The sequence below is a fragment of the Corylus avellana genome, chromosome ca10 (assembly GCF_901000735.1).
Source record: "Corylus avellana chromosome ca10, CavTom2PMs-1.0".
NCBI lineage: Eukaryota > Viridiplantae > Streptophyta > Magnoliopsida > Fagales > Betulaceae > Corylus > Corylus avellana.
In genome coordinates, this window is record NC_081550.1 from 6,901,466 (window position 1) to 6,919,507 (window position 18,042).

The following is an 18,042-nucleotide window of genomic DNA, read 5'->3' on the forward strand; positions in this document are numbered from 1 at the left end:
GATTAAAGAATATATATATATATATATATCACGTACTTTCCCCATATGATCCTCCAATAACAATTACCGGAGAATATTCTGCATGTAAGCTTTTCTTTAAATGAATGATGATTTCTGCATAATCTGCTATTGCTTGGGCTGAGTTGAAGTATCCCAGAGTGCTTGCATTTCTAAATGCTTCTTCCCTTGATCCAAATGGTATTGACTTCCCATAATATCGGTGCTAACATGATGAATATAATCACAGATTTTGAATACATGATTTCTGTAAAACAAGAATATTATAAAAGGATTGTGTGTTCATTAATACCTCTATATATAGTACGAGAGCCTTAAACTGCACGGCATTATCAATAAGAAATCCGACAAAACCCCTATCACCATCCAACGGTCCTTCTGCACCTAAATAAGCAAAAATTGGGGCGCTACAATTTGCACCACCCCAGTTCTTGGAGTTTATAAAATATCTTTGCTGAAAAGTGGCGTAGCTTTCGGGCCTGTAGTTGAAGTGATCGAGTGTTTGATTAAAGTAAAATGTTTGGAAGTCATTTGAAACGTTAGTTGATGCAGATAGTGTTCAGGATCTTGTAGAATTGTTCCTCCAAATGGACTCAACCTGGGAATATTTTATCGTGTTGCAGAGACAAAGGTTGAGAATATAAGAAATAGGAAAGGAATTAGCCATTGCAATGAAAATGTTGGAGATCGAGTACTTCATGGCAATAGGTTTCTGAGATTAAATAGCATGCATGTCTTTGACTCTTTATATATAGAATAAAAAAATTGCTTATTTGATCCCTGAGGTTTGTACGTAGTTATTTCAATAAAATCAAGGCTTGAACATTAATTACTCATAAACCATATGTAATTATGGCTACTTTCACCCATTTCTTTTTAATACTTTTCATCTCTCATAAATTATAATTGATGGTCACTTTATTTTTCTTTTCTTTTCTTTTCTTTTCTTTTCTTTTCTTTCTTGGCAATGATATACAAGTCTGTTTCAGACTACTTCAGTGAAACGCACGCTATAAAAGATATTTGATAACCTGCGGTACCACTTTAGAGTCAAAAAGTCCTTACAAGAAAAGAGATGATGAAGATTCCAGGAAACATTCAACACCACATACAATAATTCAAACAAATATATAAATAACTAAGGCCTGACATGAGGAATATATTTTAAGAACAAAACAACCAACATATATTAGTCAAATTCATGGAGGAGAAGATTAAAAAACAAAAACATAAACAAACAGACAAATTGATGATGAGGACCATGCAATTAATTCATTAAGTCTACATGTTGTTGTGATCCTCGTTGGTTGGATTTCTTGTGTTGTAGATGCTAGCAAGACCCACCATGAAAGAGTTTTGAAAATTCTCCTCTTATACTCTTTACTTTTCTTTTTTTTTCTTTTTTTTTTTGGTTTCTTATATATGCTTTTTTGTGGAAGAGATACCCTCCGGACCCAGCAAGAAGACGGCAATTTGTCTTGTATATTTTGTGTTAATTAAAAGCAATAAGCGACTCTGGTTGCCGAAAGGGACGGCCACTTCGATGTTGTAATACTTGGGTAGATTAACATAGTCAAATATGGAGTAGTGATTTAGTGAACACTGTCATGCATGAACAGTGTACACGCCGGTGTTATAATATTATAAAATATGCATTCACACTATTTATGCACGCCGGTGTTCACTAAATCACTACTCGTCAAATATGATAGAAAATACCCGAGAAAAGAGATAGGGAATAAAGAATGAATATTTCCCAACAAATATTCATCAATATTTAATGTCATCATGTAAACAAATATTGCACATGAATAGTCTATATATGCCCAAACTCAGTTAAACTCAAACTCAAAAGCCACCTGCAACCGAATGTTAAGCCAAATTTTACCTAGACTGTTTCAAATGCTTCGTTTTGAGGGATTGACATCATGTGTTTAGTATTGCATTGGACACAATACCATTTATTTCTAACGAATGATTCAAATCATAATAATAAATAGGAGAAACTTTAAACAAAAATACTATCAAACCGAGTAAAAGTTCAAGATAATTTTTTGAAATTTTTCCTAACAAATAATAATTAAAAAAAAAAAATGATTGGCTTTTGGAGGCTATTGCGAGGCTGCACCTTTCAAATTGGATGGCTCGGCCACCCAAAAGGAGGGGTGTTTCGGCCACCCAACAGCCATCCCCTTCTGGCCTTCTTTATGATCATTTTAAATGAACAGTCCAAAAAATGGTATTGCACCGATCTAAATCCCCTTTTGAGCTCAAAAGCACTTTATACTTGGTTTAGTTTATTCAAGATTATGGACGAAGTACATAAAAGAATGAAGCAAAGAATTTCCAAATATCTCCCAACAACCGCCCACGCGCACTCTGTATTAAGACAACCCTATAAATTGTAATCACGGTCATGGCCAAAAGAAACTGGTGTTTTGAAGGCAACACAAGTTAAACTAGCCGAAGAAAAAATTACTCTTTCCATGGGAAATATATAACTAAAATACAAGAATTGACAACGTACAAGTGAAGCACGAGAAAGAAAAATGATTGCACTCACTCGCACTATATGCACAAATAAATAAATGACAAATAACATAACACGCACACGGACACACAGACCTGGATGCACAAGCTCACACACACTAGTAAACTCAACCGGCAGCTGTAGTACATAAGATACAACGCATATGATATGCACTTGACTGGGAATCATCGTCGCTGTCGTCATCGTCTATATCACCATTACCATACTCATACTCTACTACAGGCTCTCGGGAAGTGGCTCCAGACCCTTTCTTGCCACTAATATTATACATAGAATCCATAAGACACGTCTTGTGATACGCATGACAGCAAAAGAAAACGATGACTGATACATTTTGTATGGAAAACGGATCAAAACACATGCAACACCTTGCACCCCCACTGGTTTTAGACTTAACCTCCATGGTCCTCACACTAGATGATTTCTCAATCGCCTGAGAAGCCACACTGTCGTTCCTTTTTGTTCGTGCTTCATCTTCTTCATTGCTCAAGTATATCCCGTGCCTCGCCTCTTTGTAGTATTTAACCAAGAGGTTGACACAATCAGCCTGTTTCACAATCACAAGAAAATGTCAAGCATTTCATATGGTGCCCCATTAAAAAGAACTGCAACAATGGGATGTTGCGTGGTAGTACCTTGAGGATATCATTGCAACCATGTCTAAGAGATGTTTCAGTCCTGTAATCAGTAATGATCTTGACCAGCCGATCCCTAAGCCTGCAAGAAGGAAAGAAAAAAACGAGAGAAATTACATAAAGATTACCATCAGTAAAGAACTTAATGCTTCGACATCTGTGTCTCATGTTTATGGAAGTTACCAGTGAAAAGCAACCCATTCCAGTCTATTTGGGTGTGTATCAAGTGTAGACATTATTTAACCTTCTTAGCCTTCAAGAAGAACAATTGAAAAGCATTTTTACTTGTGACAAAATATAAGTTTTCATATGCTGCTCCTTTTTTTATTTTGGATGGGGAGATGATTTTCATGTAAGGTTAGTGCTCATACACAAAGTCGATGGATTAAAACAACACTAGGGCTCCTGAAAAACTTGAACCAAGGTCTGGGCATGTACGAAACCACACAATACACTAACAGAACTGATAGCATCTTCACAATATTGAGCTTCTACTAACAATACATGTATTTATTATTCACTTCTCCCAAAAAAATTGTAACTTTAAAAATGAAGACTGCAAACCGATATTTCTTTTAACATGGAAGACAAAAGAAAGAAGGAACTACTACAAGAAATTCAGCATCATTTTGATTATACTAACCGAGGTATCTCCAAACCATTGGGAACAATATTTACAATATAGAGAGGATCAAGATTTCCAACTGTGTGCTCCAACAACAAACCCACCTAGTAATTAGGAAAGAAATGTTAGAAGAGCTTGCAAAAGACGCACAAAGAAATATACAACTACCATGTCCCTTCATACTTTGAATCAAAGTCTTTGCTACATACCATTTCAGGTTTGTCAAGACATTGCCTTATTAACTCTTCCCAAAGATCATCATCATGCTGCATAGTCACAAACTCTACAGCCTGCACACGATGACAATGCTTGCCTCATCACACCACCAAACTTCACAGTTAACCAAAACACCAAGAATCCCAAAGGAGATGAAAAGTACCTCCTCTATATCCCCCAAGTTATTTATAATGACAGATAGGGCTTGTTTAGAATTTCCCATTCTTCCAAGGATGAAGACTTGCTCCCTTAGAAGATCTCTTCTGACGCAAATTTCATATGCCTGCAATTTAAATTTAAAAGTTAATGTATGTACTCAGATATAAAATCATTGAAATTTACCATTTGTCGATGGTTTTAAACCTTTTCAAGCGTATAATGTTGACTACTACGAAGAAAAGGAAGTAGCATCTTTGGATCATATTCTGCATAAAGGTCCACCTATCACAGTAAAACAAGGGACAAGAAATCTTCAGATAAAATGTGTGCCACAAATCACTTTAACTGCACAAAGTGTTGCAACAACCAGATAGAAGTTCTTGCAGAAGTACGAAAAGAAAAGGATCCAATCCAATACCATAGTAACAAGATCTGCCAAATAAATTTCAAAGCAATAACAAAGGATTACAAAATTAATGCAACTCATTTGATTGCAATAAAATTATTAATGCCACAAAACTTTGTTATGATAAGTAACAAGATCTGCCAAATAGATTTCAGAGCAATAACAAAGGATTACAAAATTAGTGCAACTCATTTGATTGCAATAAAGTCATAAATGCCACAACTTTTTTTTTTTGATAAGCAATTCAAATTCTTCAAAAGCGCAGAGGAGCGCAACCCTAGTACATAGAAAATATTCAAGAGAACCTTTGACGTATAGAAAAATATCAGAACTCCAAAAACTCAGAGAAATTAAAAACAGGCAAGCTATTGAACGCTACTATCCATGTATATGGGGATTGAAACAGTATCTTCTCTAACTCTTAACATCGCAATCTCACGATATTCAAAGCTCCTTGTGTTCCACTCTCTCCAAATACACCTCATTAAACATAAATGAGCCAGCCTCCACATTTCCAAAGCAGTACCGTATCTCAATTGTCCCCTCCAACTCACCAACAACTTTCCCATCCTTTAAGGCATAACCCATGCAACACCAAACAACTGGAAAAGCGAACTCCATAATTATCTTGCAACCTTGCAACCTCCCAGTTGCCACAAAACTAAAGATTTGACATTTCTTGCGGTTGAGAAATCCATGTAAAGTTAAGAAACCCATACTGTAGAATTAAGAACCCATATTGGAGGTAAATTCAACAACCTCAACTTCCATGGAAGATTCATGTTAAACATCCAAAAGAGCCCACAAGGAATCTTTCTGTGTCAAAAATCCTAGCGTTCAAATATCTGCTTTGGCTATTGTCAGGCAAACTTGTAGAACAGATATGTAACAACTCTAGACAATAATTGGTGGCAGCAACTTCTGGCAACTAGCAATAAGCAAAATTGCTTTGTGCTTTCATCTTGATCTAGTTACGCAAATATGGAATAATGCAAGGGCTTATCCATAAAGATTTCGCAAGACAATCTCAATAGGAACTCCTCCTTTTTTTTCTTTTTGTTTTACTTTTTCCAAAGTTTGTTTGGTTTCAAGGCAATTCCCTGAGACAGCTTACTTGACCACACAATTCCTTGACTGGAATGACTGGGTGCTAGTATCAATTTGAAGAGAGGACAATTGGATGGTTCAATTGCTTCACCAAACAGACATGTCTGGACTCGTGGTGATTGAAAACACTACTTTCTTTAAGACCGTAACTCGGTGAAAAGGAAAATCATAAACAGTTCATCGTTACTTTCAAGTATTTCTTAATTACTTTAATGAAAGCAAAAGTCCAAGCTGCACCAATTAATTTTCCTACGCTCTACATAAAGAAATCTGTAAAATTATTTTTTAACCAAAAAAGTGAGAGCATCCACCAACCAATATACCAAAATATGCTTTCTAATCAAGAAAGCAGCTGTTATTTAAAATTTCCCACAGGCTGCAAGAGTTTCCAAATGTTCATAAATAAGAACCGTGGCAAGAGACTGCATATTCTAGTTCAATGTTCATGCATCATTTGACTCACAAGCATAAATTAAGATGATTTGAGGGTCAACACATCTTTAATCTATCTGATAAGTATGCAATTGTGTTTATTTGTTCACAATTTTCATCCTGTGAACAATCAGATCCAAAGAATCCAAAACAGTTAAAGACAGCAACCATCATAATGTGAACATATTATTTATAACTAAATTAAATATTGCTATACTCACTTAGAAACACAGAGTTCAAACCAAAATGAGGTTGAGTGTCTCTCACTACCTGCACATCATGAAAATCCTTTCCAGCGTGTGGATTCACTTCGAATAATGAATGGAGATATAGATGCAGGAAATATCTGTGATCACACTTATTGCTGGCATTTTGAAGTTGTGAAACAACTTCAGATGGAGTAATCAAGTCCTTATTTTGGATCAATAATGGAACTGCATGCTTGCAATCTATCATCATCAGTTGCACAACCTACATAGGCATAGGTAACATAAAAAGTAGTCGGGAATTTTAATAATGACACATAAGAATGAGAAGAACACAACAGAAACTAGAATCCCAATAAGTATTTTAAAGAATACTTATTGCAAACCCCAGTTAAGAAGGATGATGCTCAATTGAGTTCAATTGTCTTGCAAGTTATGTCTATTATATGATGAAAATGACATCCTGATTAATGATTTATAGCAGAACCTGCAATATTTTTATTTTTTTTTTCAGAAAATCTATAGGTTGCTTTTTTTGGAAACATTTATGCAAAATACATCAAATAATTATTAAACTGACATGAATTTACTTAGAAAACAGCAATAACAGCAAATGAAAAAACCTATGGACAGACTAGTAATGCTAAAAGTATTTCATCCAATTTTGCATTGGCATACCTTTTCCCGAATTGCATCGTGCAAGTTATATTTTTCGATGAAGTCGAATACTTCTGGCTTCATAAGCTGAAAAATTATACCCAAAATTAAAAATTAAAAAGGGTAGCTAAATTGGTCTTAGTACACAAAATAGAGATGTGAAACCATGATTTTCTGAAGCATTTAACATAAACATTTTATCTAATACATGAAATTCTAGTGTTGGCTTGTGAATGAATCTTTCCATGTGCATCAGTAACACTTACATCAGCATAGATCGAAAAAGCTTTCTCATATTGCCCATCTATTACATACAACTGTGCTAGTGCCTGACAGAGAAAAGGAATGCATAAATAATAATATGTAGAGATCATGAAATATGGAAAGCATATGTATCAAGAGATTTAGAAGTACGTGAATGTGTGCATCTTTGTCTAACGAACCTCTTTGAGCGCATTAGTCATGGATGAAGTATTGAGCTGAGGTTCTATGGCCGAAATAACAGGCAATGCAGAATACATCACATGTGGCCAAGATTTGACAGTTGACAAGAGGGCCTCATGGAAAGAAGGATTTGTAGCCAAAGCTACAAGAGCAACCTGTAGCACAAAAGGCAACAAGAGGCCTTGAATCCCAAGTTTGCACATTAGAATGAAAATAAAAGATATTATACGAAATTTAGGCGTACTGTTTTGTCCAACAAACCTCATAAGCAGTATCACGCAGTCTTGGGTTTTCTGTTGGTATGTATGGGACCAACACTGGAAGCTGACGGAGATGAGCAAAGTGGAAAACCCATCTGTGGAAAGCAGCCCACTGCGAGTTATTTAGATGAATTGTACAAAGAGTAATAAATAAAGGCAGATAGTACCTTTCCCATGCTGAAGCAGATCCCCGCAACAATTTAGGACACAAAGATGCAGCTTGAGCATACTTCCTTTCCACAATCAAATGATCAAGGTATCCAGATCCCACCTACACATATAGTGGCCATATTGATCAAACTATGCCATGAAGTATATATGGAAAGCGAAAATTGGAAATGTTGAGACTATAAGGTAGTCATCTAGAAAACAATATCCTATCATATTTCGCAATAATGTAAAATAATCACATACAAGCACAGCAGGATCACTGAATAGCCATTTTCTGAAGTGCTTAGCTGATGTACACTTATCTTTAATAATTAAATTAATACTCATAATGAATTTTGGCCTGAATTTTTTAACCAAAACCAGTAGCTTGTGACTCAATATGGGCATCATCAAATCATTTTAATTCAGAGAGGGGAAGTAAGGAGGAAAAAGTGGAAAGAAAAAGATTTGCCACTTTTCGTCAAGGTTAAGGGAAAAAACCATCAAAATGCACGGTTACATCATGTACAGCAAGAGGGGAAAAGTAAATCAAGCCACTCCCCAAAACAAAAAATTCCCAAAAACAGACGCGTCTCTCCCTCACCACCAGTACTATGTTTTTAGTCCACTTGTTTGCACTGCCAATCTGAAAGGGTTGCATTTAGTGAACCACTAAGATAAAAACTCTCATTAACCTTAATAAGAAGAGCGGCATAGAAAGCCGTTGATCATCTATTGCTCCATTGCGAGATAGCTAATGAGTTATGAAACTATATTTTCTCGGTCTTTTTGGGATAGAGTGGGTCATGCCTCTGCGAGTGGTGGATCTTTTGGCTTGTTGGAGAGGGCAATTTGGTAGATATCATAGTATAGCAGTGTGGAAGATGATTCTGTTTAGCTTAATGTGGTGTATTTGAAGAAAACGCAATGATCAAAGTTTTAAAGATTGTGAGAGGATGGTGGCAGAATTACAATCCTTTTTCTTCAAAACCCTATACCACTAGATGGCTGCCTATAATTGTTTCATATTTCTAATTTTCTTGATCATTTAACTTTTTCTTGATAGGTCCCTCGTATCCTGCAAATTCTCTGTACTGGTGTTCGATTTCTTCGATCTTTAGCTTCTTTGGTTCTTGGGTTGGTTACTAGGGGGTCATGGCTTCTTTTTTACTGTAACAAAGGCCAATGAGGAGATTTTTTCGCATAATTGAAATCCTTTGAGTTCATTATCGAGCAAGGAGGAAACTCCTTCAGGTTAAGAATAGTGGAAAGAGGGTATGATTATCTAGATATTTTTGGGAGAGATGGAGCTTTTAGGTTACTCTTGGCGGTCAACACAGTGGCTGGAGTGGACAATAGTGCGGACTTTATTCGAAAGTTCAGGGATCCTCAAAGCGCCTTCTTAGATCAGCAGTGCAGTAATTCCCACAAGAGCTACATGGCCATTGAAGAGTTCAACGGCTTTGGGCGAATTCTCATTCCCAAAGGCAAGAAGAAGTGGGGTTGGTGTGGGTTTGAGGAGATGCTACAGTATTTGTTGTCTCCTTTTACCTCTGTGACTCACGCACCTCCAATCATCATTGTACCATTACCGAGTCTTAAGAGTGTTCCCACGAATCACTCTTTTGCTCAGGTGGTAGCCACCATATAGGGTAGCCCAACCATTTCTAACAATAGGGGTGCCGGAGGGAATTCTGTCATGGCTCACTAAAAAGCCCCTCCCTTTAGACATGCTCAAGGGGCAGCAGTGCAGCTGCCTAGCATCACCAACACTGTTGTTCCTCCAAACGTCTGAATATTTCCAAAACGAGACGTTAGGAGCAATAAGGTGGGTGCATTGCACCTCCCTTTGTGTAAGCTACAAAAATCCAAAAAAGGGTACCTTTCCAGTACTTTGAAAGACGGTCGGGCGCCGCAGAGGACCTCATTTGAGTGTATATGTGGAAGAGAAAAGGAAAGCGCCACGTAAATTGGATTAAAGCTCGAGTGGCTCCCGCCTAGGTACACACATTAATAAGCTCCACAAAACCCCCAAGTTGAATGAGCCTATGGGAATAGCATGCAATAATATATTGTCGCGATGGCCCAATGAACTTTGTAGGCCCATGTCATTTAAGGCCTTCGGAGATGATAGTAGCAACAGGCTTTCCTTTAGACCCTCACAGCCCACTTCAGCCCACTTGAAACCAGTGGGCTCCACTCCAGAAATTTATTTTTGAATGGGCTTCATATTTGTGCTACCCAAAGGCCCAAATAGTAGTGGGCAATAGCCCGTGTTTGATAACAGGCATGTGGATTGAGTTGCGACCCTCAGGTCAACTATAATTCATGTAGGACGATATTTACCTATATTTTCGGTAAAAACGAAAACAAGAAAAATATCAAAAATAATATCGAAGCAGCGTCACCTGATCAGAATTTTATCCATTCTCAGACAATGGAAGTACAAAAAGAAAGATTGTCACGATTCCCGCTGATTGTCAATTTTATATTAAGATTTTATTTTATTGTATTAGGACTTTATTTCCTTTCCTTATAGGGTTAGGTTTACTATTGTTACTAGGATTATGTTTACTTTCCTACTAGAATTAGATTTACTTTCTCTACTAGGATTAGATTTACTTTCTCTACTAGAAGTAGGTTTACTTTCTCTAAAAGTATTTCTCTTCTATAAATAAGCTTGCTTATTATATAAAAATCAACTCATTTAATTATTATCAAATCAGAGAATTGTCTCTCAAATACTCTGCGGAGTTTTATCTTTCTTTTAGCCTGCAGGCTTGTTTTTATCTTTTTGGGTAGAAGACGAAGACACTTCTCTTTGCAAAATCAAAGATGCTGCTCTTTGATTAGTTACCTTAGTCTTCCGCTACGTCAATAATTCTCAGGTAAGTGGTCCATTCGTATCATTCATGGGTCGAAGCTGCTCTCCTTATCGTTGCATTACATCTCGACGGATTTTGAAGCATTGATGGAACCCGATTCAAGGTTGGTGATAGAGTGCTAGAAAACAACGACAAGCATGGCTAGTCTTTTGGGTGGCTGGGTCCTCTCCACCGGCAATGGACTCTAAGGTTGGCTCTCTTCGCGGTAGCTTCCCCTATCACCTTGCCCAGATATGTTCTCTCCCTCGAATGACAGCAGTGGGAATCTCCCAGTAGTTGCAATTTCAATTGGGGACCCCAGCTCATCTAAGAGGAGTGGAAGTTTACCTTTGCTAGACCACATGGCTTTGAGTATGGGACTAGTGGGGATGAGCTCTGTTTTCATGAGGGTATTATCTTAGCAGACCCTGCGCCCACCAGCCCAATTACTGTGGGTCCCTTTTCATGCAAAGAGGGTGCCCTTTGTATTGCTCCTGAGTTATCCTCTCTCAACTCCTCAATCCCTCGTGCGCGAAATTTTGAGAGCTCAGAATGGGTCAAAAGACATGTGGTGTCTTTTGACCTCCTAAACAAATAAATATATTATATAGTGCCTAAAAAAATTATAGACCAAGATAGAAAAAAGACAGAGAGAAAACAATCATTGGCATCCCAAGTAGTGAAACGCACGCATTTGCAAACACATGTTCCATCCGCACAATCATGTTTGTTTCATGTTAAATGATATGGAACTGAATGTAATTGAACAAAAACAAATTGAAAATACCTCGTCAAGGAGTTCACTCCGCCCTTGACCGGCTTCCACAGCTGCCAAAGCTTTTTCATGCCACCCATGTTGCAGTAGCCAAGCAATATGATCTTCGGCATCCCTAATAATTGTAAATATATTAAATTTTTAATATATAAATATATATTTGAAAAAGCATACACCATTTTATCATACAAAACATTTTATACACCATGAAAAAGCAAATAATTCAAAATTTTCCATCAGAATGATCAAAAAGATTTCCATTTCTAAGAAACCAAATGAAAACAAGGCTGAATTGTAGCTTTGTACCTTCATCGAAAACTCAGTAAAACCCATCAAATTCCATAAAGATTTTACCACAATAATGTGAAATTTATGACATTTATTTTAATCTGGATTTATAAATAATTTCAATGCACTTTCTGTCGTGCTTCAAGATATTCATATGCCAGTATGGACATATATGACACCTATAGAAGTGTGAATATGATTTCATAATAACCAATCTATTACATATTACTGTTTCTTTAATTCGCCACGACCACGAACTATAAAGAAGCAGCAAAATTAAATAAAAACTAACCATACTAACCTAGGTTTGGCAATAACGACATCCTTTGGGGATACAATATAGTACAGTGGTTCATCACCTGCTGCCCACTGACCACCAGCATAGCTGCTACCTACATCGACACAAAAAAATATTACAACTATTTAGATATTAATAATCAGATCTATATAGACCATCAACTTCACTAACAAATACATTAACCTGAGAAAGGAGCATGAGCAAGGGAATAGTCCTTTGCCTTGTAATGCTCAAAGCCATGAACAGGTAGAGCATCTGTTGAAAGTTCATCATTACTCCACGATACTATACGTACTTCTGGCCTCTGTGCATTTCCCTGCTTATAATTAGATTTTCCCATGTCAGAACTTAAAAAAAAAAAAAAAAAAAAGGTAAAAAATAAAAAATAAAAAATCCTGTATAAAAAACAATCACACCTTTTGACAGAATTATTTTATGTCGGGTTGGAAAACAGAAAATCAGGGTAAACCAATAAGTTCAGATAAAAAATTCAGATAAAAACCGGAGTAATATTAGTAATAACATAATCTTCAGCAAAGGTGATCTACAAGAAAAAACCGGAACCTACTCTATCATAATCTAAAGAAAACAAAGAAAAAGAAAAGAGAGAAGTTATAGTCCATGGAAAAAATTACTAGGAATATTATATGATTAAAGAGGTCCAAATATGTGCCTAAAGATTATTAACTTAAAAACTAGGCAAAGAAAAAAAATAATTTAGAATTGGTTAAGAGACTGTATGAGTTCCAAAAACCATTGTCATGGGTGGCCCTATTGGGAATGAACTTTCTTCTGTGAATATTTAAGCTTTAGTTTCAAGAGATAAACAAAACATTTGCGGCTTGAACTTCAAGTCTACAAGGCACAAGGTCAGGAATGGGATGCCAATGCATTTCCCAAAAAGGCAAGAGAGAAAGTACCTGCCGTGATGGAATGGTGCTACTAAATTCCTTCTCCCCATCTTCTTCCCCAGGAATATATGCTAAAACAACCAAAGAATCACCAAATGGAGCAACTCCTGAAATGAAATAGCTGGTTTGGAAAGATGCCACAATATCCACCTTGTTCATACTTGACATTGGAACATGTCTATATGTCCCATTAGTTGCTCCATTCTGATTTGATCTTATTGATGCAATTTTTACAGATGTTCCCCAGCCAATCACCAAAAGAGTGTCATCCTGAATGAGATGAGAAGCAAAGAAAAAAAAAATTGGAAAGAACACAACACTGGTGTTGAGAACATCATATAAAGGAACACAAATTTGAAGATAGGCATTTAAACATATCATATGTATGTATGCATGTAAGCATGTATATATGTATCTAAACAAATGAAAATTTGCACATATACATATGTGTATGTGTGGTATTGTTGTAGCTGCTAAGGCTATTGCTGTTAGCCTGAAACAATTGCACACTGGAACTTGCATAATCCAAAAACATGTACCAATGCAGAGGCCAGTTAATCATTGACTGACCTGCCAAACTAAGTGAGGAACTAAAAGCTCAGGACGTGGGATTCCTCTTGGTCTTTCAATAAATGTTATACGTTGATCATTGGCAGTGTCATAAACTTTCACACCTGCATCATTAGCCCAAGCAATGAGACTTGTTCTCCACTTCACTGCATGAATTGGACCTTCACCAGAATGCAAGACCTAGAAAACAGGTTAAATTTTTTTAATTTCAAGAAATAAAAAGGTATTAGGCATTCTATGCATGCCATTAGTCAGTAGACTAGTACAAACCTGGTCACGATAGCCAAGCCATTTCTTGGTATTGTAATATAAATGACCAGCTAAACCACCAGCTACAAATCTTCTTGACATTTTTCTTGCATACTCTGGGTCCAGAGCAATAGCCTTCATCGGGCGATGATACTCAAACTTCATTTTCTCGTCAGTGAAAAGGCTGTTTATAACAACAGACCCATCATCAGAACAGCTTCCTACATATTCACCTTCTAGATCAAAGCTAAGATCATTGACAGCAGCAGTATGAGCAAGGAATTCCTTCACCTGTAAAGAAGAAAATCAACCAAACATTTCAAACCAAAAACATGTTATTGTGAGTACAACAATTGTGGTTGGTGCAACCCACTGGCCCCAAATTTATGATGACAGTCTTGGAGCCCATATGATTCGCTGGAAGAACAGGTTTGATCTGATAATTAGTAATGTCATATGCTTTGGACAGCCCAATGCCAGTGTAGTATACAACGTTACATAATTGGTTATGATTTCATAAATTTAAGAAACAAATGCACTTGAGATCACACGATGCACTTGGTTTCTGGGTAATTTTATTTCTTAAGAAATAGAAAAGAAACAAAAAAAATATTTGTAAATAGAAAATGAGTATAGATAGATCACAAATTGATCTTATTGTTTCCAAGACTTTTATAGATTTTAAAAAGTGGCATTTATCAATACACATGCTGTGTGACACAATCATTTAATCAACGACAAATTCGCAAATGGACTGAGACTCTGACCATGGCAATGGAAGTAGTGATAACTAACACCACACTAGCTCCATTTCTGTTGTAAAATTCTTACATCCACTCCACATATGCCCCAAACAAAGGACCAGTCAGAGCACGTTGCCACCAACGGCATTTTTTTTCTCCGATAACTAAATTGCCACCAAAGGCCAGGTGGAAGTCTCATTAGATACCAATAAGAAACTCTAGCTAAACCAGTAAGATAGTTCTTCTCAAACCATTGACATTTAACAAGGACACTGCCATACTACGTAGGTTGACATGGTGAGAAATGACGCAAGGACTGGTTATCCAAGAGACGAAGAATATCTTTGGGTTTAGTATGCACGGTGAGCAAGCTCCGTCCTAAAACAACAATAGAATAAAAACTCAAGGTGTCGATGTTCGTGCGAAGTTCAACAACTCTACTATGTAAAATCAAAGAGCACCAACTAAAGTTTTCAATGTGGAATTGGAATTTGATGCTTTACCAAATGCTCTCTTTTTTTTTTTTTGCGCCAGCTCAATGCTGAAAAACATTATCAAACTCATGCCAATTAGCTCACCCCACATTCCTTCAATCTATAATCCCCAAAACCAGCTCATTTACCACCTCATTGCTCAATTCCAGCACCCAATAACATACAGAAACCAAAATTAAAGAAAAAGACAGATCTAACAAGCTCTAAATTTCATCCACAACGATTCAAAATTTCCTAAACTCCAAACATCGAATCTAATCTCGCTTACTTTAATTACCAAAAACATTACGAACTCCCGTCAAAAACAAACACGATTTCCAATCTCATCCCTCACCTGGTTCCCAAGAAAATCGAGGATGTGGACGGTGCCTCCCTGGGTCCCGAGCGCGATCATGCGCTCCGCGACGGCGATACACGACGCCGCATCGCTCGCCAGCAGCGCAGGTATGCTGCCCCCCATTCTCTGGTACTTGAGCCTCGGCTCCTCTTCCTCCTCCTCCTCCTCCTCCGCCTGTTCTTCATCCTCCTCTTCTTCCTCTTCTTCTTCGTCCTCCTCTTCTCTCTCGTCGTCTCCCTCGACGCCGTTCTCTGAGGGAATCGGAGCCATTTGTATAGTTCGTCCTGGTGGCCTCGTCTTCGGGAGGAAAGGTAGAAAAATAATTGAGAGAGAGAGAGATCTGTTTGGGTTGTTTCGTTGAAAACGGTTTTTCTCCTACTTCGGACCGTCTCTCATATTTATTTGCAAGAGAACAAGGGAGTGCTGACGAATTATGAAAGTGCTGGATGCCACGTACACTGTTTCTTTTCACTTACCTTATATTATTTTTTCCTCAGTGACATAATGACAGGTTGCTCTTTGCTAGTGAAAATCACTATCAGGGTATCTTTATACATTATATATAATGGTGGGAGAAGCTCGTAATTGAAAACCACCTCTTGAACCTCCTCTTTTTTTTTCTTTTTTTTTCACATGTTCATATAAGACGGGAATTTAAACTAGTAACCTGGAGGGAAACTCGTAATTAAAAATCATCCCTCTTGACCTTTTTTTTTTTTTACATGCCGCACAAAAATGAGGATTTGAACTAATAACCTCCGCTTCTTGAGGCGTGATCCCCAGATAATTGAGCTACTTCTTAGAGATACCTATCTTCAACCCTTGGCAAGTCAACAACTTAGGCTTTACTCAAATGAAGGTGAATCTTATTTTTTAATTGAATATAGATTAAAAAATAAGTTTTGGTATTTAAAGAGATTTTCTTTCAAAAAAATAAATTAAAAAAGAAAGGGAAATAAAGGATAGTATTTGCCTTTTGTGGGGTTGACTGGTTGGACATTATTTGCAACTTTTTAAGCAATAGTCGTTGTTCTGTGTCTAAAAGGCACATGGACAGACTATATACTTGGAATTCAATGAGACTATAGTATCAAGAAGTTCAAATCCGAGGAGATTACTAAGTTGGAGTATAGTAGTTATGTAAGGAATTTTCGGTGGAACGGCGAAATGCGTAAAGAGGTGGAAAACGGAAGCACTCTTACCTAAGAAAAACTTGTGTTTGGGAGTGTTTTTTAAACAATTGCGATTAAAAATGTAGAAAAATTTGTATTTTCAAATTGTAAACATGAGCAAAAAGTACCGATGAATAAGATATTGAAAGAGATGTCACAATTTGCAGGCTGGCATGCACAGTTTCATAGTCATGTTGTTTCGGGATTTGGATCCCCTCCAATTGAGGGAGAAAATGAGAATTTCATTTTCTTTAATCTTAGCCCTTAGAGGAATCTAAGGATTCAAAATATTTCAATCTCAAAACACAAACACAACCACACTAAATTTTATATCAAATTTAAATTAAAAAGTTAATTAATTAATTATTTTAAAAACAAAATGAAGAAAACACCAAGGGGCGGCTCCGCCCATTGGTGCTTTCTTCATTTTATTTTTAAAATAGTTAATTTTTTAATTTAAGTTTGGTATAAAATCCAGTATGGTTGTGTTTGTGTTTGAGTTTTTAGATTGAAATATTTTGAACCCTTAAATTCATCTAAGGGTTAAGATTAGAAAAAATGAGATTCTCATTTTTCCCCTCAATTAGAGGGGATCCGGATCCGTTGCTTCGAGTACTAGAGTTGAGTGCAATGACGAGCATGACAAAAAGACAAATTAATGAAAATGCATAGGGTGCAAGATAAAATAAAAGAAAATGAACAGACAAGGGGCATTTCTATTTAGTTGGTTGATTTCTACATTTGATTAAGATACAATATTAAGGTTTGTAATTATTTTATAATTTAGCTACACGTATGTGATTGGAATCTTTTACGTTTAAGAATGTTTTTCTAACATAAGGCAGCGAAAATATATAATAAACTATAAGGTTGTAGTAGCAGGTAAATTTAAAATTTTTCTATTACATCATATGCACATGACACTAGAGCTCTAATCAAGTGTAATTTACTGTGAATATTATAACAACTTGTCAAGTTATTTTTTCCTTACATCACACTTATCCTAACTAACAATTCTAAATAAATTATATCATACTTATACATTTGGCTCACACTTTCAGCATCGATGGCTTGTCGTTTGATACTACTATAACATATCTTTGTAGACAACATTTACAAGTGGAATTGATGAGTCTACATAGGGCTATAATGGAGCCAATTTGAGCTGCGTATTTGGCTATCAGACTCAACTTAGTTAATAAGCTTCTTATTCGAGCTCCAAGCTATCGAATTGTGTCCAAGCTCTCGACTCGCGAAAAGCTTAGCCTAGTCCGAGCTTGAACTCTGTTGAGGATCCCATCTGAGCCAAGTTGGGTACTTGATAGACTCATCTTGACTCGAACTCGATTATTTTTTAAAATTAATTTAATAAAAAAATTAATGAAATAAAAGCTGAAAGGCTTAACCCAATAGAACTCGAGCTCGATTTCGGTTTTAAAAAATAAACCAGTTGAGCCATTATCGGGTAACTTGAC

General features: G+C 36.6%; 1 protein-coding gene across 1 annotated transcript; it reads right to left on the bottom strand.

Annotated features, from left to right (window-relative positions):
- Positions 1 to 2,478: 2,478 nt before the first annotated feature.
- LOC132163530 (vacuolar protein sorting-associated protein 41 homolog) lies at positions 2,479 to 15,772 on the bottom strand. The gene is made up of 19 exons (XM_059573848.1): positions 15,393 to 15,772; positions 13,843 to 14,112; positions 13,573 to 13,752; positions 13,012 to 13,272; positions 12,275 to 12,407; positions 12,095 to 12,185; positions 11,518 to 11,620; positions 7,884 to 7,987; positions 7,718 to 7,811; positions 7,456 to 7,611; positions 7,279 to 7,341; positions 7,034 to 7,099; positions 6,420 to 6,620; positions 4,409 to 4,486; positions 4,209 to 4,328; positions 4,039 to 4,119; positions 3,848 to 3,933; positions 3,205 to 3,286; positions 2,479 to 3,116 (listed from the first exon to the last, which is right to left on the bottom strand). The coding sequence occupies exons 1-19, from the start codon at positions 15,663 to 15,665 to the stop codon at positions 2,676 to 2,678; spliced, it is 2,883 nt and encodes a 960-aa protein (XP_059429831.1). The 5' UTR covers positions 15,666 to 15,772; the 3' UTR covers positions 2,479 to 2,675.
- Positions 15,773 to 18,042: the final 2,270 nt, after the last annotated feature.